This window comes from Anguilla rostrata, chromosome 2 (genome assembly GCF_018555375.3).
Source record: "Anguilla rostrata isolate EN2019 chromosome 2, ASM1855537v3, whole genome shotgun sequence".
NCBI lineage: Eukaryota > Metazoa > Chordata > Actinopteri > Anguilliformes > Anguillidae > Anguilla > Anguilla rostrata.
The window spans coordinates 42,198,355-42,223,659 of record NC_057934.1 but is presented as its reverse complement, the minus strand read 5'-3'; the positions used below and the strand labels follow the sequence as shown (position 1 = coordinate 42,223,659).

At 41.8% G+C, this 25,305-nt stretch overlaps 1 protein-coding gene across 2 annotated transcripts; it reads right to left on the bottom strand.

Moving 5' to 3' along the window:
• Positions 1-21,385: 21,385 nt before the first annotated feature.
• LOC135248085 (C-reactive protein-like) lies at positions 21,386-23,873 on the bottom strand. 2 transcript variants are annotated; one of them, XM_064322297.1, is made up of 3 exons: positions 23,751-23,873; positions 23,444-23,519; positions 21,386-23,240 (listed from the first exon to the last, which is right to left on the bottom strand). In XM_064322297.1, the coding sequence occupies exons 1-3, from the start codon at positions 23,751-23,753 to the stop codon at positions 22,636-22,638; spliced, it is 684 nt and encodes a 227-aa protein (XP_064178367.1). In that variant the 5' UTR covers positions 23,754-23,873; the 3' UTR covers positions 21,386-22,635. The 2 variants fall into 2 exon arrangements, with proteins under 2 accessions (XP_064178367.1, XP_064178366.1); XM_064322296.1 differs by having other exon boundaries at positions 21,386-23,243; positions 23,751-23,861.
• Positions 23,874-25,305: the final 1,432 nt, after the last annotated feature.

Here is a 25,305-nt window from a genome sequence, read left to right as displayed (position 1 = left end):
TCACAGCCATGTTTGATAGTTAGCCAGCCTGTCAGGCTTAATCCCACTAAATTAAGTTTAGAATTGCCAAAGAAAAGTATTCAGAAGTAATAAACAAACAGATTCCTGGCAACCAATTGACCAAACTTCAACAGTTCTTCTAAATCCTTTTTATATTACTCACACATCACACTTTGCATATGGAAGAATTATTAGCAAGAAGCAAACGTGGATATGATCTTGCCAGTCTTCATGGAATTCTGACCTGTGGCTATGGGTACCTTGTTCCATGCACTCTTGCTAAGGACAGGAATGGTTGAAATGTCCATTTCCTGGCTCAAAAGATTCTTTAGAGTAGACCAGTTTACTCACGTCTGCAGCTGCAATACATGCAGATCCTTGAGTTCAGAGCAGCCTCACACAACAAGGTCAGTTTATCCAATAAAAACACCTCTGGGAAAAGCCTGGTTTACGGGAAAAACTGGGCATGTCATTGGCCAGCTCATAACCTGAACACAAAGTTTAAAGAGAGGCCAATCCATTCCTCCATGATGGAACAGCAGGTGCAGAGTGCATAATGATTGCTGGAGAATGTTCAGATATTTAGTGCAAAATGACAGTTTTAAAGATGGAGGTGGGATGATATGGGCTACAACACAGTCTGAGTACAGATCGCTGTCATAGACATACAGATCACTGTCATAGACATATATACATAGACGCCGCATTGCCCTTTGGATCGTACGTCAACGTCGCCGCCATATTGGTCCAGGCAAGACTGGCCTGTAAACAAATACAAGTAAACGGGGGTGCTGCGGTTTTTCTGGAGAAAAAGCTCTGTAACGTTTACATTTTTCAGCCGATTTGAATGAGTCGTTTTTATATTCAAGGGTTTATGATCCACGTGGAGTACAAAAAAAAGTTTTATCTCCAGTTACTTAGAATCTCGATAGTTAGGCTATAATCGCTGCTAGACGCTCAAGAGAGGAATGTGTATCATCATTAGGTTTACATGAACTGAATTACTTACGTGGTGGACAATAATTCATTGTCATAAGGAATTGCCACTGTTAATTTTAACCTGGCAAGCTGGCTAGAAAGTAATAAATGCATTGCTAGCTAACTTAAGTAGGATTGTAACCGTAAAATAACCTTGATTGTAAGGCTAGCTTTGCTTGTTAGCTACCTACCGATGTTGTTACCGAAGTCGTGTTTTGATTCTGAACGAATTAAACTGAACATAACCACAATAATTTTAACCTGGCAAGCTGGCTAGAAAGTAATGAATGTATTATTAATTTTAGCTGAAACGTTTTTCATTAGAACAAGCTTGATTTCTTTCTATTTTCTTGCTAGCTAACATGAGTAGGATTGCAAGCATCATTTATCATTTACAAACGTAACTAGCTACCAATGTTTTCTTGCAACATTAAATTTGTGTTTTGATTTATTATTTTAATAGCATACGTAACATATTAAATGTCCAAATTGCCCCAAATAGTATCATACTAACCCTTTGTTTTCTAGCTATGTTCAACTAAAATTATTGTGGTTATGTTCAGTTTAATTCGTTCAAAATCAAAACACGAAGAAAAAAATCGGTAGGTAGGTAACAAGTAAAGCTAGCCTTACAATCAAGGTTATTTGATGCTTACAATCCTACTCAAGTTAGCTAGCAACGCATATATTACTTCCTAGCCAGCTTGCCAGGTTAAAATTAACTGTGGCAATTCCTCATGACAATGAATTATTGTCCACCACGTAAGTAATTCAGTTCATGTAAACCTAACGTTGATACACACTCCTCTCTTGAGCGTCTAGCAGCGATTATAGCCTAACCGTCGAGATTCTAAGTAACTGGAGATAAAACTTTTTTTTTTGTACTCCACGTGGATCATAAACCCTTGAATATAAAAACGACTCATTCAAATCGGTTGAGAAATGTAAACGTTACAGTGCTTTTTCTCCAGAAAAACCGCAGCTCCTCCGTTTACTTGTATTTGTTTACAGGCCAATCTTGCCTGGACCAATATGGCGGCCACGTTGACGTATCGCTGCAAGGGGCCGAAGCGGCCAATGCGGCGTCTGTGTATATATGTCTATGGATCACTGTTAGGTTTAACTGGACCATTGACCTGACAATACTACACATGGCTCCTCACATAGCATCTCTGTTCAATACAATGGCATCACGTTTTCTCATAACAATGTCTACATGCTGTAAGCATTTCTTCAGGTTTCCCCTGCTATGAACAGTATGTTATTTTGACAGTGCAGCCTTCTTCACAAACCAAAGAGAGCACAGGCATGCTCACTCATGTGTGCCGAGAAGCAATTCTGGCAGAGTGAAATATGAATTTGTAATGTCTATGGAAGGGCAGGGGTGTGCGTTGCGAGCAGCAAACTGAGGGGACATAACACACAATATTTCCATTGAAAAAATGGACACCCTGTTATTTAACTATTTAATCTGATGAAAAAGGAGTAATTCCGAACTCCTAAATTCTCTGGCACTATGCAAGCTTTGTTCTGGCTATGGATTAATTTAGCTTATATGTTGTGATTGTTTAACAAAACTGACAGCAAAAATAGTTTATATCATTTTCATAAAAGTATGTATTCCTTCTGAGGAAGGTGGTACTGTACATTTAATATAAGACAATAATTGTTTTTTTGGGTGTCTGATTTTAAAGGCATAAAAATAATCTGAGGATCAAGTATTGGTATGGTGACATTCTGAGCCAATACATGAATGTACAGGGAATGTGATTAAACTGCCATTGAGATTGTGTGCATTATTAGAAATCAATTAGAAGCAGCATGGAAACCTCACACTGGACAGAGCCATGACCTAAATCTCATCCCAGTAGGTTTGCAGGGGCCATGTTGCAGTATATGAGTGTAAGTGCATCATTAAAATACCTTCTTGGAACTTGGGTCCCTTGAGGAAAAAAAAAAAAAAGCAGTGTGTAAATAGATGTCTGATCACAGAAGAACAGAAAGTAAGAGCCAGAGCAACACCGAAGGCGAGCTTCCTTATGGAGAAACAGCTGGTGAGGCTGACAGGAGCACTCAATTTTTACAGGGAGAAAAGAGGCTGACGGCTGCTCCTCTGTTACTCCTCCAGGAGCCCAGCTGTGTGTCCCCCCCGGTCTCATGCTGCAGGCCCAAAGTGACACAGCGCCGAGAGCCAGGGAGGGACCAGGAACACACAGGCAAGGGCACTGAGGCACTGCGTGTCTCTCACGTGTACAAAAGTCAGCATGAAGGCCTGCTTTACAATACGCCTGTCTTATATAAGTTAAAGTGATTGGTTAGGCTTGGTTGAGACAAGGCTGTTTTTGCTATTTATAATGGAAAATAGAAAAACTGTCAGCATGCTGAACTTTTAGTCCCTGTATATATGGTTTGCCTTATTAAGACTGTATTGGTTAAAAGGTTGCAGGATTAAATATGAGAGCAAAAAGCTCAATGTGCACAGCTTTTCCTAATTGAAAGTTGGCTATTTCCTCTGCTCCTACGCCCAGCTGAGGTCGGATGTGCGCACAAAACATGTTTATAATGGAAGCCATGTAAAGGTTCAGTGGGCTAGGGCATATGCTGATTTCTGTGATGGTTGGAACACCATTGTTGTGATGCAAGGTCCTTATACTAAATGAAACTCAACACTACAAGCGGTGTAAAAGTTGGCAGGAACTGTGAAGTATTTGGCATGACTTGAACTCATAGCTTCCCAAAGTCAGGGCAGACATCTTAAGCAAAAGGGTATTTGCCTGTTTGGTTGTTAGTAACTAGCTCTCATTTGGTAGGACTGAACTGAAAAGACTCCAGCCAGGACATTACTCAGTATCATGCCTTTCATACCAAAGAGCAATTTGTGTAAAAACCTATGTTCTGTCATACTCTATGGGGTATTATTGTCTCAAGCATAAATAAATAAATGTAACTGATCCACAAATAAATGCAGCTGGTTCCCATTTGTGAATCACCTGTCGCTTGCATTATTCGTGTATTTTGGGACAATCCTCGCAGCACGATTTTTTAAAAAAAGAAAAAAAGAAAGAAATTCTAGTCCAACCAATCAGATTTTAAGACATCCTTTTGCTAACGCACACTTTACTCTGACCAATCACAACACGTACACTTCAGGATTGTGTTGTGTTGTGTAGCACCAAGACAATCGCTCGGATGGGAAGATTGCTGTTTTGAAGTTTAACCACACATCCTATATAGACGGGGCTAGTGTCATTATAGTACTGAATCCATGTTTGTAAACCACAGATTGAGAAACACGAACGTTAGCTAGCTAGCTAACTAGCTACTGCAGGCTACCTAAGTCCGTCAGCAAGATGTTATTTGTGGTACTTCATTGTGGGACAACTTAAGCTAGGACTGCATTCAAGTGCCCTAGCTAGTTAAATATATGAAGTTGTAACTAGAAAACTGCAGGCTGATAACAGGATTGTTTGCACTTTTACAGGATGATACTCAAGTGTTGCGACTTGCAAACTTCAGACTTTTTTTCTGAATTGTTTACCCTTTTACAGCATAATATTAACAACACTTGTAACACTTGAGTATCATGCTATAAAAGGGTAAATAATCCTGACATCAGTCTGAAGTTCGCTAGTTAGAACTTATAATATTTAACTAGTTAGCTTGCTAATTAGGACACTTAATGAATACAGTCCTAGCTGAAGTTGCATTCCACAATGAACTACCGACCTGCGACATACTTAACCAACAGTAGCTAGCTGACTAACATTAGTGTTTGTCAAGCTGTGGTTCACATGCCTTCAGCGCTATAATGACACTAGCTCCATCTATAGTTATGTTTTAAAATGAGTGTACAGGGCCTACAGTAAGCAGACCAACTAGTTAAATATAAGAAGTAGTGTTGCAAGTCTTTATGCGCAGCCATGTTGACCATAAGTTACAACTTTTTTCGTCAGCCCCCCTCTAAATGTAATGGGATAGTACGAACATAAGATGATGTGGTTTCACTTTGGTTCAAGGGTTGGAGGGTTCTTTGGTTGCGCTAGACTCACTCAGTTCTACAAAAAACCTACTAGTGGATTTTATTTTTTGCAAACCATCCCACGAGGATTGTCTCAAAAATCCACAAATTAATGCACGTGACAGACGATGCACAAATGTGAACCAGCTGCATTTAATTGTGGATCAGCTGCATTTATTTGTGAATCAGGTACATTTATTTGTGGACCAGTTATATTTATTTATTTTTGAGGCTATAAAACCATCATAATACTCACTGGTATCTTTTACTCTGGTGCTGTTGTGCTTTTTCTCTTTTCTCTCAGCATGGTGTGACCAGATGTGGAAAATCCAGGTTCAGATAGTAAAAGTCCTCCCCAGTTTTTTGTTCCAATCACCTGGATTTGCTAATTAGTGCAATTCTTCAGCTAGGGGGGTAGAACTAATTAGTGAAATCAGCTGGCTGAGTTCATGGGTGGAAGAAACACATGGCGGGACTTTCATTTTCTTACTCTACTCCAGGACTTTCCACCTCTGGGTGTGACTTCTGTCTAGATGCTTTCCGGTGACTACCCTGCAAGGTGAGCTATCCAGTCACTCACAATAACTACTGCTGTCACAAATGAATGGTTAGAGGGATCTTTAAATTTGGATGTGTAGGGTGAAGCAGGTGCCGGAGTGAGGTGCTCTCATGCCTGGAGAGAGGCTGTTTGCACACCCTCCTGGGACACTCAGAGAGGAGGGAAGAGGGCTGGTGTGGAGGGCAGGGGGGAGGTGGGCACGCTTCTCTAACTGCTTGAACGAGGGTGAATGCTCTTTTAGCTTTTTCCAGCACTTGGGTTTGGGGCCCGAGGTTGAATAGATAGCAGCCCCTCTCTCAGCTTGTGCTCCCAGGCACATTAACTAAACTCATATCGCTCTCAGCCAGTGTGAATTATTTAACATCCCCCTTTCCTCTCTCTCCTCTCTTTCAAAAGAGTACAACTATTTACATCACCACACAGTTTCACCCATACGCTGCTTCACAAAATATGATACGGCCCTTTGCACTTGTCTGCTACTGAACAAAGTGTTAATGCCCTTTACTGTGGAGTATCAGACGATCAGACACTTGTCCTCAGTGTTTTTACAGTCACTGCGCATTTGCTTCTAAAATGATGCATCAAATAACATGGCCGTAAATTTTTGTATTCTGAAGGAATATTTTTCAGAACAAAAACTGAGTGTGAATCCTAAGTGGAGGAAAAAAAAAATTTCATCCTTAAAACTGCAGTACATGTCTAATTGGGATTCATTGGAAAGGCTACCCCTGAATGAAACAGGCGGAAACATAACCTATTCCTATTCTCATTTTGACTATGCGTTTCAAATGCTTGAGGCCTCTAGACAGCCAGTCTAAAAACAGTGAGGACGTCCGAGCAGATTTTAATTCCCAGCTCCTCCACTGCTGTTTTCATTTTCAGCTTCGGGATTATCTTCTCTGACGGGCCTGTTTTTATCTGCCTTTTCCACAAATTCAAATCATCTGCAGAGAGGGAAACAAAAATAAATAAAGAAATGTGCACAAGACAAAGAGTGGGGGAAAAAAACACAAACAAAGAATTCCATCTCAAGATATTTTATCCGTTGTGTGCACAGAATAGTGTGGATGCTTCTCTTGATTATATGGCCTCAAGCTTCGATTTTCTTTTGTGAGAGAATATATACTCCATATACATATCATCTCAGGCTTAAATTTTACCCAGGGTTTCAACATTTTACTGTCTTGGGATATCATACCAATTTATTTACCACAAATAAAATTGCATCATTTTTAAAAACATGAAACAAAATTGACAATTCAAATCAAATTAACTCTGACTCTTGGTTGGTGTTGTATGTGCAGACAGTTTCCCAATACATAACCTAGGCTGACAGATTTTTGTCCTCAGAACACAGAGTTTACAGGTTCATTGTACAGCAAGCTTTACTCTTAAGAAGTTTAGATGTTCGGTTATGATGGTGGTGTGGCACCATTATTATGGCAATTAGCACAAACAGAGCACATTTTGCAATCTAATGGCAGTGCTGTCTCAGGTTGTTCAGCCCAAAGAGATGTCTATGTCCACGGTGTCCGTAACCCACTGCGCTTTCCACTTTGCGTTTCCACCTGGAGCAGGACAGAGGCTCATCCAAGTCCTGAGAAATGCAAATAACCCCAAAGCTACAAAATAGGTTAGACTGTCACGGCAGAAGAGTGGCGGAAAGGCCACCGCCTCGGAGGAGATCAGAGGAAGATTGAGACATTTTCATCTTTCTGCTTGATGCATAAACACAATTACACCGCGGATGATGGATGAGTTATGGAAATGTGCCAAAAAAGGAGACGCGGGCGAAGCGGAGACAGGAAGCCGGGAAAGTGAGCCCGGCCGCGGTGTTTGTTTTGAAAAGGCCAAACGTCAAGTCTGAGTCCAGCCTGGCTGTGCTTCACGCGCAATTGGTTCATTTCGCCTTATCTCCTCAAGTGCGGAGAGGACAATCACCTACTTTCCAGCTGAGCTCTTCTCTAGAAATGATTGCTGGTGACAGTTCACTGTATATATGGGATATTTACAAGTAGCAAGCCATATGGAGGATATTGTCATTACATTTCAGAGCGTACGGCTGAGCAATCGCAAATATAATATCCAATTAAATCACTCTGCTTTTACACATTGTACAGTTCGACATTTCAGTGCAGAAACTGAAAAAAATGACATTATGTTTCAACTGACTATTCAAATGATACATGTAGCTTAATAATACAATTTAAAATCAGACATGGCTACAGAGTATCAGGACATACAGTGTATTTTTGATAATGGCTTGAAATTTACTCTTTCTTTCTTTAATTCCTTCTTTCTTTCTTTCATTCTTTCTTTCAACCATCACTGTAAATTTGGGAGAGTCCAGACATGCGTGCACTCTCTTCTGAAAGGTGATACGGAGCTTCTGCTTCTTTTCACTCATATTCCACTAGTTTCGCTCCCCTCGACTCTGAGCTAGGGTTGGTGGGGAACTCTTTATGAGTAGAATGTGTAGACGGCAGACTTTGGGTGTGCAAATGACCAGAGGGGGTCACTGGTGTGTGAAGAGACACAGGTATCCTACCGACTGCAGACCCTTCCTCCCTAAGCACTGCCACAGCCAGTGAAGTGCTACCCTTTCTGTTTACTTATCACAGCCAGGACTAGCAATTTCCAGATTTGATACCGGACGATAAAGCCTGTGGCCAGCACCTTCACAGAGAAGCCACCCAGCAGCCTGGACTTTTTGACCTTTTGACAACATTCCTGTAGTACTTAAACCTGCTCAATCAAAGCCCATAATGGCTACCATCTGGTGCTGGTCTCCCTCTCACCCGGTCACCTGCAAGCATCACCTGACAGAGCTCGATGAAGTAAAGAGGGAGAGATAGATGAAGGGAAACAGCAGATTCTGTCATGGAGCATCTGGCCTCCTGCCCATCAGAATGCTGACCTGGAGGGACAGACTTGGAAGCCAACATCACATTGGATACTGAGTATGTGTGTGTGTGTGTGTGTGTGTGTGTGTGCGCGTGTGTGCATGGGGTAGGGAAGATGGGTATGGGGTATATGTATATGTGTGCAATAGAGTGCTGACCTGGGATTGTCCTTCTCTACACCATACTGGTGATGTACCATAGAGTGTATGTGTGTGTGAGTTGGATGAAACATACGACTGAAATGGATTAGCTTCTGAGCCATCCTAAAGAGGAACTAGCCTCTATGGCACAGCTGTTACTAGCTCCTGTTAGCATGCACTAACACTGAAGGAGCCAAGAGCCATGCCATTGGATAATGATGTCTGATGATATCTGTGCAGAGTAGGTTCTTCTCACTGGTTCAGTTATCTCTCCTCTGGGAAGGAATAGGCAAGTAGATCAATTCTAAATGTCACTTGTAAATGAATGTTTTACATAAAGTTTACAATAACAATGGCCATTGCTCTAATTTTAACACATACCATAGAGGCCTGGTTTCTCGCACAGGTGCACAGATAATGAGGGGTGCTCCATCGTTGAATAGCCCTAACTAAATTACTCTGCACAACAATTTTCTTGCCTTCAGTTTCTGTAACACGGTCCTGCTTATATGTTGCTTGTATGAGCCACATCCCCACTTGTGTTTGTCCAGCTAATGGGATATGAGCAGCACTGCTCTGTACTGTAGTTGTGTTCCAGTAGCACCAGATAGCCGCTGTGCTGACACTTCTCACTCCCAATGCTGTGCAGCTGAGCTGCAGCCAGTGCTGTGGCCTGTGGCTCCCAGCTCTTCCCCTGCCTGACCTCCAGCTCTGGGGACCTCCGCTGCGGAGCAGAGGTCTGGAGGAGAGGCTGGTCGGTCCGCATCGCCGCAGAGAGAGTCGCCCTGGCTGACCAAGCGGGAGGAATGCAGGCAGACAGGCCCCAATCGCCAACCCTCAGCCTTTTACCCCCCAGGTCCCCTGGCCTTAAAAATACAAGTCCATGTTTTAGCATACCATATGTTCGCCCCACACCCCCCTAGCAAATAAACAAGTTAAGAAGCTGTAGCTAGAGGGAGTTTAGCTCTCTCTCTCTTTCTCTCTGCTCTACTGATGTGAAGTATTGATGCTCTCTGATGCATCAGCACAGACTGGAATCACTAATCGAATGGTCTAGAGTTGTAGTGGTCACATTAGAAACAATTGAAATAAACAATTGTTTAATTTACAAAAGGTACCACTTCAGTGCTATCAGAGCTATCCTTGACCTTCAAGCAAGATGATGCTGAGCAGAGGAGCGGTTCCCTGAAAGAAGTTTTGGAGGAGGAATGAAGGGCAAACTCTGACAGATGGGCAGAGTGTTGTTCACTCTTGACTGGGGGAAAAATAATTTCCCCTTTGGACAGATAATTGACCAGCAGCAGACAGCTGTGCCTTGGGCAGGCAGCACAGGAAGTGACATCACATGCTTAATGACTTTTGTGGCTCCTCAGGCCTCATTGAGTTGCCAATTAAAACCACTGCAGGGAAGCCACGCAGCCTTCTATTACCATATGAAAAGGGGTACCGCTAATATACAATCTATTTACATTATAAACATCCCTTCAAATGTGCTAACAAACAGGTCAGGTTTAACTACAACACTATGGCGGTAAAATGCACATAAAAATCCATATGGCTCTGAATTTAAGATCAGTCAAACAGGCTATTAAGCTGAAATCTAAACATTTTAGGGAATATTCTCAGCATATTTAAAAAATAATCTCAACTGACTTTAATCTCTCACTGTGGTGCAGCAAATGTAAACAAGATGTCATATTAGCGAGGGCCAGTGAGGCTTAAGTGTAGGGAGCAGTAAATTATTTTAAGGACATTTCTGTGATCATATTGGGTGAAGTGACCCAAAACCTCATGTCTTATTTAAAGAAAATAAAAGCTTGTCCAAGTGCCTGCATTTCTCCTAAGATGTTTATATGTGCGTGGCAAATGAAAAGGCAATACAAGATTTATGTGCTCTGTTCCTCATAAATGGCCTTAAATGGATCTCTCTTCTGCAATCTGGAAGCAACATGACCATTTTTCACAGTACTGCAACACACATCTGAACAGCAAGTAGGAAAATTGTGAATAAATGAAATACAATCTTGTCTTAAACATAAAATAGTGCATTTGGGAAGATGACAAGATGCACATTTTCCAAAGCCGACAGGGCATTGCCGTGACCTTGGTGCTAGAGCCAGAAACTTAAGAAAGAGGGAATGACTGTATTGTTTTCGGAAAAGGGGGTTAGTTGATGTGACGACAATATTCCTCTCCTTGTCTCGGCTCCTTCGCCTCTGTCCCTTTCTTTCGCCCTCGCGCCCGACCGCTGCACCCCAAACCCCCCCCCCCCACCCCCACCCCCGCCCCAACCGCCCCCCTGTGACAGCCTGCCTCTCTGACTGGTCCATTGAGTCATCATTGACCCTTCGTGGGATTGGATCTGCCAGGCCAATTGACCAAATCACTGATCTTTAAAAGCGGCTCTGGGGGGCTGAGGGGGCTCCTCCCCTCTCTGAATCAAGGAGCAGGCAGCCAGGCAGCCGGGTCACCTCCCCGACGCTAACGAGAGACGACAGCTCCTCGCCGCTCGGGGCAACGACCAGCTCGGCTGTCGAGACCGCAGAGAGAGTCCGCGAGGCACGCACTGAGGCGAGGCTTGCTGCTTCTGTGGGGGAGGGGGGGGGGGGGAGATAGGGGGCTTGAGGGGGGCAAGGAGTGTACGTCCAGCTCCGCTATTAACTTTCCCCAGCCCCCCCACAAGATCTCAGAGCCTCCACACGCCCTACCGTAGCCCCCTCCCTCCCCCCCCCGGGGTCCATTCGGAAAATGCTGAAATCCCCCCCCCCCCCCCCCCACGTCTCCTCTGGAATACAGTTTAACTTCTGTCATTCGAATGAAATGGGCGACTCGCTTTCCGTGCTGAGAGAGGATGTGACAGGCTGGTAATGGACAGGACAAAGAGGGTGTTTATGAAGTATTAGTAAACCTTAATAATTCAGCGCTTGCCCAACCTGAGGAGAGCCCAGCTGCTGCTCTGCCCGCCTGCCTCTCTCTCGCCGTGTATTCTTCTCCCTTTTTGGCAGACATGACCTCACGCAGGTGACATCGGTGAGGACATATTCCAGGAGCAGAGTACATGATGGGTCGCCTTGTCACAGACTGACCCTCACAGAACAGGCCAGAGGTCTGATGAAGTCTCCTCTTTCAAAACACAGGCTACTGAGCATCCAGTTCATAACAGCCCAATGCAGGATAGAGGCAAGCCGAAATGGGAGCGGGGGGGAGGCTTTATAAGCAGCAGAAATCAGTAAAATCTGCCTTGACAATTGTAGGTACTATTTTAAGTCACCCAAACTCTCATGCGACCAAAGTCTACGAGTTTCCCATTTCATTGTTTTTTCACATTATAGCAATTACCTGTGACCTGAATCACAACCCCCTGCTCCAAGCATGATAATGCAGAGCACCTGTCCAGCATCTACCAATTAACCCCCATCAGAGTCTAGTGGGGTCAGAGAGCCTGTGTGTCAGACAGACAGACGGCCCAGGGGGCCTGAATGACAGACTATCTCACGGCTGAAGCGCTGGTAAAACCTCATATTTACAGAGCAAAGTGTCAGCTTCTCTTTCTTCAGGGAAAAGATCGAATACATCAGGAGTCCGTGATGAGTAGGCCAGATTAGCAAAAGAGCAGCTGAGTTTTCGGTAATGAGATAGAGGGGGCCTGCGTATCCTCATCACCCATTGGACGGTCTTACGGCCAGACTTCGGAGGGCCTAAAATCTCAGAGACATGTGTCAATGTGATAGCTATCCCGGGACGCCATCGCAGTTCTGACAGCGTTAATATCTACCCGCCTTTCGTCCTATTTTATCCCCCCTGACCTCTCTGCCTCCATAGCCGGGAGAGACGTGAACTGTGATCAGAATTGGCACTGTAGGGGCTGGGGTTGCTGGTGCTTTGCTGGTGGTCTCTGTGGCCTATTAGTGTCCTGCTATTGGCCTGTCAGGAATTTGTAGCACTGACAAAACAGGCCCTGTCAAATTAGCGAGCCGGAGATGTATATATAAATATATATAAATCTTTTTTTTTTTTAAACGGAGGGAACCGGTGCTAATGTGGATGCTAAACTAGGCTGACAGGCGGCCAGTCAGGAGAGAGAGAGAGAGAGAGAGAGAGAGAGAGAGAGAGAGAGAGAGAGAGAGAGAGAGAAAAAGAGAGAGAGAGAGAGAGAGAAGGAGCGGTGGATTGTGTCCTTGGGAGCTAGTTAGCAGCAACGCCCATCCGATACACAACCGCAACCCGTCCAACAGGGCTGAGCCAAGCCCCGGACCAGGGGAGCCACGTGGTGTACAGTCCAGCACCACAGAGACAGAGGCCTCTGGAACACTATCCACACCCATTCACTGATGCTTTTCGCTCTTAATTGCCACTGCAGTGGGTGCTACGGTGTAGCCGGGCTGGGAAATTAAAATGCGGGGAGCTACTGTGGTAACCCCTTGAGTGGGAACAGAGCACACGCGGTCCCCTCTCTCAGAGATCTCCCCCCTCTGTGATTATGGGCATCAGTCCACCTGTCCTGTAACAGTCAGATTCCATTATCATCCATTCCTGGGCGCAGACTCTCAGGAAAGCGATTTGGGGCCCAATTTCAAGAATTTTTTATTCCACCTGGGGAAAAAGTCAACAAAGAATGCCAGGACACCATTAGCAAGCTTCATTAGCATGAGCCCTGCCGAGGGATGAAACTAAAGAGGCCCAGAATGCTCGCAGAACTACCACAGAGCCAGCTAAAGAAAATGCTAAGGGTTCAGTAAGGAAAACGTGTGGACTGATGGGCAATGTGTGAACTAGGCTCAAACCACAGGTATGTTCAACTCCGGCAGCAGGAGGGTGGAGGTTCCATCCGCTCTGTGAGAGATCACACACCTGAGGAGCCCTGGCGTGCTGTGGTCAGAACTGGACGCTGACCGTGGGAGAACACGCGCTTCACGAACGGCCAGAGTGGGCGGAGCCATCGCGTGCTGTTATCCGCGAGCGGTCGTCCGAGATGGCTTCGCCATTGAGAATAAAACATTTCGACTGGACAGCATGAGCCAGTCACCAACAGTGCAGGGAATCTTCAACCATTACCAGCTCCATTAAGCATCAGTTATAACTCGGTGATGACCGCTGAACGGTGACGAACGCTGGGTGTTTCGGCTCTTTGAGGGTGTGAAGGAGGCTGAGGTGAGTGCACCGGAGCTGGGGTGGGCAGGCGATCGGTGGGGGGGGGGGGGCACCGGTGGCTCTGCCCGCTGTGGAGGGCCGCGCGCCGGGGCGGCTGGCTGGCAGTGGCTGCTCCTCCCTGTCTCTGCCAGTTGTTGAGACTGAGAGGCTGATGCACTGTGGCAGCTCCCCCCGCAGCCCAGAGCCAGCCCTGAGCCACTGCAGATGATAGTTTTAATTGCTTTCAATCTTCCGGGCTAGTCCCTGCCAAGAGGCGCAGAGTGTAGAGTGTGTGCTCGAGTAGCTGTGCGTGTGTGTGTCTGTGAGACATTCACAGGGCTCTCAGTAGAAAATGTAAATTATGTTTTATGAAAGAAATAATTATATAATAAATAATGATGAATATATCGAAGCCTTGGGAAAACTATATATAACAGACTTCTCTGCATCCAAATGAAAGTTGCTGATTGTTAATAAATGATGTAATCTGAGGCTTCCATGCTGCGACATAAAATGCATGCTCACCCTCTCCCTCTTTCTTTTTCTTTTTGTCACACACACACACACACACACACACAATCACACACTAGAACTCACACACACACAATCACACACTAGCACACACACACACACATTCATAAAAGCATTTCATTGCCCCAGAACTACAAAACCACCACTCAATAATTTAAAGACATTGTCAGCCTGACACGGGCATCTATAAAAACACACTGTAATTAGAAAGGACATTAATTTACTCTTCCCTCATTCCCTCTTAGAATAAACATTTACAAGGTGTTTCATTACCTTAATTCAGTTAGTGTATGGATGAGATGTTTGGGATTTATAATCTGACAAGATCTGAACTGAAAGTGAGCTAAGCAGGCCAAACTAAGACATAAAGAAGGCTGATTTCATTACGTCATCCCTGCAATGAATAAATGGTAGAGACAGAGATGAGTTTCTGGTGTTCAGGTCTCTGTGAATGGTGTGCTGGTGTAGGCAGACCAGACATCAATAACCTTGTGTTGCTGCTTTGCAAAAAGAATTTCACATCTGTCTCATCAACACACTTCTCTTCCACACACACACACACGCTTGCACGCACATATGCGCATACACACACACACACACCCACATGTGCACGCCCACACACACACACACACACATACAAACACACGCACACACACTCATACACAAGCACACACATACACACACACCCACACCCACACACACACACACACACAAGCGCGTGTTCTCCCCAGTAGGATGGTAGAGCTCTATGGCCCTAAGGCATATTAAGCTCCAACATTCCCACAGTGAATAATCTCCATCCATTTAAAAATCTGTAATATTTAATCAGCAGACCCAGCCTCCCTCCCATCTCCACAGGCCATGGCACAACTCATATGTTCAGGAGAGGGGGCAGCCTTGGGGCGACTGGGGGGAATTCTGTGCTAAAAGCCACACAGCACTGAACTAAAGTGCTTTCTCCACCAGGAGGGGGATGGGAACTACACGGCTTGTTTACACGTTCACCTCCTCCCTCCTGAAAGCTTGACTTTCTCCTGTGACTTCATGGCCCAAAGATAGCGCTTGACTTCCTAAGAATCAATGAGATAGTTCTGGGATACCAGAACTAGTGTCCTCCTGATGTGTTTTATATGGACAAATACATGACAGAGCTGTGTTTAGACATTGTACTTTTCCAGGATCCTGCAAACGTGAATCTGTTTCTGAAACAAAAAAAAATATATAAATTAATCGAACAGACTTCGATGTAACTACCTCCCTGACCCCCACAAAAAGGCAAAAACAAAAAAGCCCAGCCGAAAACCAAAATTAGAGGAAACCAAAGTAGATGCGGATAAAACTTCCCAAAAACATTTCCAGAACTCACATTGACATTCCTCCATAGTATTTCATTGAGTGGTTGTGTATATTGATAAAGCCAATGCACTCTCAAATAATTTGGTTCAACAAAGCAATGCATAAAAGAGCATCCAGGAGACCAGAATCCTTTGCTGTTGTGAAGGTCTTCTTTGCTGATACCTTCAGTGTGGACAGTCACGTGTGCGCGCTTGCGCTCAACGTAAAGGTCACCCTTCACATAAAAGGTGTACAAAGAAAGGAAAGTAAAGGGCAAGTGAGGCCTTGGGTTCGCAGGCTGAGTGGACTGGAGTTGGCAAGCCATGGGAGGAAGGCAGGGAGAGTTAGCAGTTGGAGAGGCAGTGATTTTGTTTTATAAATGAAACATTTGCGTTGCTAAGTCGCGAGTGGAAGAGTGTCAGACGCTGGAGCCTGTAACAGGAAGGATCTCCTGATTCAGTCTGACTCTAATGGGAGCCGCTGGTGAATTTTTTATTCAGCCCAGAGGGAAAGAAAAGCATATTGTGGAGTTTATACCATACAATTTTGCCTTGAGACAGGAGGAATGGTCTCTCTCTCTCTCTCTCTCGCTCTCCCTCTCTCATACTCTCACCCTCACTCTCTCTCTCGCTCTCTCTCTCTCTCTCACACACACACACACACCATTTTTCACCAGTTGTCTCTTATGATACTTGAACAGACATTCGTGCCAGTGATTGGCACTTGGCACTGAGGCGGCTCAAACTATAATAATTGGCTGTAGCACGGCCCAGGGAGGGAGGGAATCATTTGGCTGGGTGACCCTGCCTCAGTGCCTAACCATGACTCTGCTAGTTCACTGGGCACCGGTGACCTGCCGGAACCAGAAGCTCCATTCCCACAGTCACAGAGACAAACATCAGAAAACTAAATATTGCATAAAAATGGAAAAGGGCAATGGTTTGAGGAATCAGAAAAGGAGGACTTCTTATGCACAGATCACTTTCAGTTACACAAATGCGCAGACCTGCCTTGCTGGACAGAGAGAAAGCAGATCGCATTTCCTTTTACAAGAAAAAGGCACTGTCCTGTTACACCACAAACAATGACATTTTGAAACATAATATCATTGCTCTCTCCAAGGTGTTGAAGGTGATGGTAATGGTTAAACAAAATAAGTTAGCCGAGGTGTCAGCATAACATTCATCGGTAAAACTTTTCTAAAAATGGTGTTAAGTGGAACCTTTTTCCAAAGTGCCTCATGATTCATGTCTCAATGCAGTTTAAGGAGTTCTTGGCTTTACAAATTTTATGCCATTGACTTGAAATGAAATGTCAAGTCTATGACATTTTAATATTTTTATTTATATGACAAATTACCATCCAAAAACAGCAAATACAAACTTTGTAAGAGATAGGATATAATTTTAGCCTTTTAGCATTGGAGATGAAATTAAGTTGAGGTTTGTGGTCATTCAAACACACACAGTATCCATTTGCCCAATTTGCAATTAAATGCATGCAAACATAAACACACACACACAAACACACAAATACATAAATGCATGCATGGACACACAGAGTTTGGGTCTTCTACAAAAATAGACCCTACCCCTGAAAATAGTATATCTGCAAATATCAGCAACCTAAAAAATCTCAGGTCCAGATTGTTGTGTCCCAAACAGACCTAGGTCTGTTTGTATTTATATTTGAAAATGTAATTAAGTACATATAAATATGTAAATATGTATTTAACTACATTTTCAAATACAAATACACATATACAGTAAGCATTAGGCTTGAGCCATGATTAGGGTTATGATTAGGAGGCCTGAAAGAGTCAGGATTAGTCCATGATTTGGACAATGATGATTTTTTTTCATAACTGGGTCCTACCACTATATCCTCATGAACCTCATGTACATGATATTTTTTCAATACGTATTTCAAAATAAAATAGGGGTTCTTAGGATCATGAGCAGTTCCTTTCTGTCACCACACTTTTCTCTTTCCATCACTTTTGTCCAGGTTAATACTCATCTCATCTGCCCATTCAAGTTTGTTCCAGAACTATATAGTTTTTAATGTTCTTTAAAAAAAAACCTGGCTATTCTGTTTTTGAAGCTTACCAGTGGTTTGCATCTTGAAGTGAATCCTCTGAGATTATGCTGGTGTAGTATTCTCTTTATTTTAATTTGTTCACACATCGATGCTTACTTATTGAAGAGTATTCTAGATCTATTTAACAGCTGAAAAGAGGGTTTTCTTCACAATTGATAGTATTCTTTGGTCATCCACTACAGTGGTTGTTACAACCTCTGTCTTAAGTGTTTGCATACATTTGCCTCTGCTGTGTGTGTGTGTGTGTCTTGTGTTTTTCCAGTTTGTGGTTTTCTGTGGTCTAAAGATGTTGAAACTGTTCATGCAGCCCACTTTGGGGATTCACACACAGCCCTCAAAAATGCAGTACCTCCACATAGACAGTAATTAACTTGTCCAGTGTAAACTTTACATAGGTAAACGATTTACATAATCGCATCCACAGCAAAGTGGGATTTTATAAATAACTACTTAAGTCATGGTTTTTTGGTGTAAGCAATTTAAGAGAAAATTTGATCATAAGACCATTTTATAAATCAGGCCACAGATCTCACTGTTTTTAAAAAAATAAATATGACACAGTGCAGTGGGATTATAAAGTCTGAGAAAGGGAATGAAATTCTTTAGTGGGAATATATGCTCCCAGGTTATTTCTGAAAAAAAAATACAGAATAAAAAAGAAACAATATCTTGAGGAAAAATATTTTAAATTTTCTCATTTTAATATGATGCATAATGCAATTGCAGTTCCATTATAAATACATAATAAATAAACAAATAGATAAACAGATTTATGAATATTAACACTTTCTTTATTAATACTGTCTTTAAAAACTGAGTCTTCTGATGACAAGAATGGGCCAAATTAATATACAGATTGTTTTTAATAAGGCAAAGTTTCTGCAGGAAAGATTAAAAATTATCCATCTGTTTTATGCGAACATGCCAGAACTCACTCAGATAGCTTGTAGCAGTGTCTTGCGTATGCAAATATGTTTTGCCTGGAAATCTATTTGGAGTTGCTCGAAGGAATCCAGAACGGGCCTCCTGCTGTCTCCCCCACCGGCCTGCGCAGCTCTCTCTCCTCGTCTGTCTCCTCTCGCGTGGAAGACATTTCACCAGCTCACACACGCAGGCACATGCAACGAGCCGCACTGCGCGAGGCAGCCATCGGGGATTATGCGCAGCCGACGGTCCTGCGCTCTTAGCTCACTCCGTAATCAGGGCAGTGACTTTATATATTCTTAAATAATTCGTATTTGTTGTTGGTGTTTAATGATATCGACATTCTGAAAGCTGAAAGTCGACGTCTGAAAGCATCACTTCAGTCATAAAAGTGAAGGGCCTACGAATAAGTAGCTACATGCAGTTAGTGTTTATCAACATAATGACCCGTATCTCTGGAGGTCTAGAAAAGAAGCGAAAAGTGTTCCAGTTGTCCTTACAGTAAATATGAAAACGCTAAATATAAATATAAGTTTTGTAGTCCTCTGGGAATTCTGCATTTGTTGAAGAAAGCAATTAACTTCATTCTTTTTACTTATACTTTTTCAACTTTTTGGTATTGAAGGAGTGCTATATGCTTTTCACAGTGTTCTGTAAAACCTTTGTCCACAAGTTCGCATTTTATGTTACACATGTTGTTGAATGTGTTTGGATATTGGCTGTATAACCCATTTGGAAAAGCAAGGAGGCAGTATATATATGAAATAAGATATCTTCCTCAGAAATGGGTGACAGCTATCTCATTAAGGCTATCTCAATATTTACTCTCACAAATAATTACACAGGCTACATTTATTTAAATCATAAAACCATTTAAAATCAATGAGACCTGAGAAATGTAGTGCCTTGCTGTGTATTAATGATTTTTTGTTATGTCCATCTTATATTAATTCTTCTGTTTTACAATGCAATTCTGTACCATCTACTGTAAATATGAGCATATCTGATTAGCTGAAGGGTCCTTCAGAAAAAAAGTTTACTGACTGATTATAAATTTAATTCAATCACATTTCAAGGCAAGAATAAAAGAGTTTGAAATGAAATACAGTCTGATTTATGTTAGAGTATTTGTTATTTTTCAAAGGTTTTGGTTTACAGGCTTTCATTTGTGAGGATGTCCTTACAACAGAGGACACATGTCAAGTGATTCCCTGAAGTTTGCTTCACTCCAAAACCTAGCTATTTTCAACAGCCATCCACATTATGCTAGCTTAATTTCTTAGCTGTCCTAACTTGCTATATCCATTGTACATGTCATGAAAGTATATCAGGAAAATCTGCTCAAACTCCACCACTGAAACAAACTAATATTTATGTTCTTTAGGTATGATATTTGTAATGCTAATCAATGTAAGAAAGGGACAGTTTGGGCAGTTTGGTGCGGTACATGTGCTGTATGTTCGGTGGGGGTGCGTCGTGCGTGTGTATATGGTCTGGGAGATGCAGTACGCCCGAATGCGGGGAGACTCGGGGACGAGAGCAGGGCGCACGCTGGACCGGAGGGCCGAGGAGGCCGCGCTGGCAGATGGCAGAGAAAGGTGTTGCCATACAGTGAGTGGGCATGAAGATTAATGCGTTGCAACATTCAAGAAGGTGGAACATTTGGCTACTGACCTGCAGTCAAAACTCGTTTACGTCCCATCCGATTGAAATTCAGAGGAGGCCAGCGGGTGATTTAGGAATAAGGAACATACACAATCACAATGGAAGCCTTTTCTCCTTCCAGTGAGTCTTCACTATATGTGGATCCATCAAAAATGGGTAAATGATTTTTGTGAGAATGTTTCAAGATGGAGGAAGGAAATTATGGGTAGCCCATTGAGACCCAATGATAATAATTTCCGTGAAGTGTGTTCATAAGTGCAATAAAAAATGTTCAGAGAATATATCTTGATTTGTGTTAGAGAAAGAAGCATTGTCCCCTTTTTAATGTCTGTTGCTATATGGGTAATGCTTGTTGTATAGAATCATGTGTACCAAATAAGAATATAAAATAGCATTAGCATTAATAATATCACAAATATATTACATGAATAACATAAATGTTTATCACCTATTTAAGTTCAGAATCACCTCCTGTTGTAAGAACACGTGAGGATTGTTGTTTTATATCACCCTTCAATGTATTTATTTTAGTGCCTTTCATAAAAATTTACAACAAAACCCATACTGTCTTACTGCAGCCTATGGTCAGGTGACCCTTGTCTGTCCTGCTTTTATTGTACAGCACATGCAGTCCAAATGGTCGACAAGTTTAAAAGTAACTCCATAAATACCCACAAGTATTCTCACATGTATGGAATTTGGTACGTTTCCAAAAGGAAACACTGAGTGACAATAGAAGAGAGAGTTGCCCAAAGGCAACATTGTGCAGCAAAGGATTAACTTGTCAGTGGCTTGCACCAGCTTTGGGCTTGATCACTGAGGGAAAAACTGAAATCATGTATCATTAAAAGTAATATAATTATTCATCTTTTTCTTTTTGTCTTTTATCAGTTAAAATTGTCTTATCAGCTAAATATTCATAAGAACAAGTAGACCAAATCTTTATGAAAATATTTTTCAAACTATTTTTTGAAAATCCATTTTAATGTAAAAACTTATTTTTTGGCTACATCATATGCTATCATATGAATCGTGGGTTTTTTTGTTTTTTTTTAAAGTGGTGTAATCATCTGAAGATATGTTTAAAAGAAAACCAAAGTAATTATTTAATAATTCCATTCTTTTAATTGGTAACAATCATTTACTGCCATCTTGTGGTAGAAAAATGAACAATCCTTATTTCACTGACCCTTTCACAATTACCCTATTTCCATGCACAAATCTGTAGCACTGTGAGTTTAATTTGATCGTTATGATTATTTATCAGATCATATCAGCATAATGTAGAACGACTTCTTTATTACATTTAATTCGCCATATAAACACAAAACAATAAATGCTGTTCAAATGTATTAGTCATTGAATTTAACTTGAAAATGGACATTGCGTATACATGTATTAATATGTGCTTTTGATAAAACAATTCAGGTAAGGTACCTAAAGGGTACAGAACCCTGAGTTTATCTCCCCCCTATCCTCAAAATATTCCTTCTTTGACATGTTTGCTTTTTTCTTCTCATGCAGCATTTGTAGGATTCATGCCCTTATTGCAGAGAGTCCTTGTCCAGGCAGTTTTGACTTTCAGCTTTGATTCCTCATGTAGAACAAACATTTTCTTGGCCTTCCTTCATTGCTCTTCAAACTGTTGGAGCTCATTCTGCTGCTCAACTTGGCTTCTCTTTTCAGCTCAATTCTTTATGTTCATACCTTGCTCATGCATGTCTTTGTGCTCCTTTTTCCGTTTTTAACATCACTCCATAATTTCTTCTAAAAACTTCACGGCTTATTGAAAAATATGAATGTGGAAGGAATAGTCTGTTATTACACAAGTACACGCTTTCATTAAATGTTTTTTTTTTTTTTTAAATCTGCTTAATGCTTTTATGACCCTTATTTAAGTGGCTCAACATTATGTTGTTCTGCTAATATGAATAATGCTGTATGGATAAAACTAACTGTAATTATTTTGAGTATTATTACTTCAGACACAATTTTCTATGTTAATTTTGATATACTTTGATCATTGTATGTTACACTATATTTCAGTTAAAAGATTGAACGATTCCTTATTCAGATTCAAAGGTATTGCATTAAATATCTTGCAGTACCTGCATAAAGGCATTGCAAGTCCCCTTAATAATAATAATAATAATAATAATAATAATAATAATAATACAATTTACAATTATACCATTTTAATTTGTATTAAAAATTTATGTTCTGAGACACATCAATTTGGAGCATGAGACGTCATAATTGGTAACAGCCGCATTGATTCTGAAATATTATGCTAAAAAAAACAATTATTTAAACTGAAAATGTTGTGGGTTCACAAATTGGTTATTTAATTATTCAATCAGGTACGATTAAAACATTACCATTGACGTGGTACGTTATTGTATTCCAGTCAAAAATGTTGCCTTTGGGGACACGTTCACCAGCATGTAATGCCTTTATCTGGCTTTCAGTGAGAACGAAGTCCCACATATTAAGATCTGAAATTTCACCGACAAAACTCTGAACGGCTTCGTAGTCACCGAGATATCTGTCAGGGTCCTGCCCAAGAAGGACGGTTCCTTTGCCGCGAATAGTATGCCCGGTCTTATAAACTTGTCTCGCGCTCCGTACGCCGTTCATCCAAAAGGCGGAGAGACCTGTTTTAGATTCCCACGTGAGGCACAAACTTGTCTTGAAGGTGGTGAGTGGGGGGAGGTTGAAGTTTATCCCGTCTCCACTGAGGTAGAAGGAAATCCGCCCATCCTTCTCGCGCCACACATTCAGCTCGTCAAAGTCCCCGGTGCGGTAGGCGAAGAGGATAATCTGTCTGTCGTCCTGCAGCTCCGTAGCCAGCCGCATGCACAGCGTGAAGGCACTTAGTTCTAGGGGTTTTTGCGGCGTCAGTCTGACATAGCTGTAGTCCGTCTCATAGGGGAAAATCAATGATTTTCCACTCAGACCTACTGCACGAGAATAACACATCAATGCAACAACGTGTATATCGGACTTGTCTGTAGACAAAATCAATTATTTCATTCCGAGGGGCTACAAACCCAGATAATCTATGAATGAATGTGGGGGGAATGAGAACAAATGAAAGCAGAGTCTTTATAATGCACAGAATGTAAATGACTTCAGCTGTGATGAACGAGAGTATGTTTACCTTCAGAGGCTGAGGAGAGACTGAATCCACAGAGTAATAGAGGGGCCACCAGAACCCCTAGATCTCTGTAGGTAAGCTGCAAAGACAAGCAAGACCAAACATCAATCTGCATACTGTCACAACAGCATTGTTAGTATGGAAATCAGTGACAAGAAAGCATTCTGTGGTGCACCCAATGGTGAATTGTTGCATTAATAATACTTACATATTATTTAAGCCAGACCCCAGATACAGCAAAATTACAAATTTCAACTTCATGCTTTTATGAGTGTTTTTGTGAAAACAGTAAAATGTCGATTTTTCCTACCATCTCAATGTTGTGATCTCTTCAGAGGATGAATGGGAACAGTGGTTGTGCCCCAGTCAGTAATCACATTGGGTCTGACTCCTCTTCCCTCCTTGTACAGACAATGACATCACTATCCCAATAGATTTGTTTACAAAAGACGGCTGTCCGTAGAACTGCTGTGGGATAACACTGCTCCGTTTGTTTAGCAGAGAAAGCAACACACAGACACAGATGTCAGATGTGCACTGGAGGTCACTGTCCTTTAACATGTGATTCTATACATCAAACATGATGTCATATGTTAGCTGTGTTCAAACTGGAGAAGGCCATCTAACTCAGGAACGGCCCAAGACGTTTTTCTTTTTAAGATTCTCAAAATGTGAAATTACGCAAGAAAACAAGCAGTTTTGGTTGGACTGAATGAACCTCACAACCTCAGTGACAGGCTACCATCGATGCCATGTGACAGGTTGGGTAGCAAAGCTGCAACTTTGTATTTGAATCATGAAATTTAGACCTGAAAGTTACATAAAATAGAACAAAATTCAAGCAATTTATTATGATATTCAATTGAAACCCCCACTTATATACTAGTTATCACTGTATTATTTTTTTCAGTATTCAGATAGATGGCTACTGGTCCAGCAGAGTATGGCTTACAGGGTTACTCCATTTTGAAAGGGCAGAAACGGAAACACTTATTTCACTTGCTTATGATTTGCTTATCATTATGTGTATTCCATTTGTCAAGTCAGACCAATGGCGTTAAAACATTAACCAGTTCTATGGCCTAATAAACCAGACTCCTGTTGGAGTGCAAGAATGTATAGCATATCCACAAAGAAAGAAACTCAGACTCCTGTTGGAGTATTAAAGGGGAATTACACTTTTAAACACATACTTATTTTATTTCTAATTTTCTTCTAACGAATGTGTCGACCTTCAGTTTTCGATTAGTTATTTCGTTTTGTTAATGTTTTACGATGTTTTGTTGTTTACCTTTACAAATTCAGGAAGTAGACCTAGGCATCATATCATTGCTTCAACGCTATGCTTTTCTTCTTGGAAGAAGAAAAAACCGGAAACCGTACTACTATGTGGACTTGCGCTAAAAAAACAAATAGGTCCTTGTTTCTAACGTTAGACATTTAAAACGAAATAACTAATCGAAAAATGAAGGTCGACACATTCATTAGAAGGACAATATAAACAAAATAAGCCCATATGTGTTTGAAAGTGCAATTCCCCTTTAAGCGTCTCATACTTTTCATACTTTCATACTTTTGGAACGCAGCACCTCAATGGCAAAACATTCCGGAGCACATAGGTTTTCTATTAATTGCTATATTCTTACAATAAACCAAATACTACATTATCTTCAGAGGCTGAACATGTGGGGTTTTGTCAATATGTTTTTCAGGCACAGATGATGGCCTCACTGTAGTTCTTCAAGTGCAATGCAAAATCCTCCCTTACATCTACTGCACCGTGCAGCCTTGCTATTACAGGTAGTGAAACATTAACTAACTCTGCTCTGTAAGCAGTCACTTAGTGCCAACTTTAAAAAAAAAAA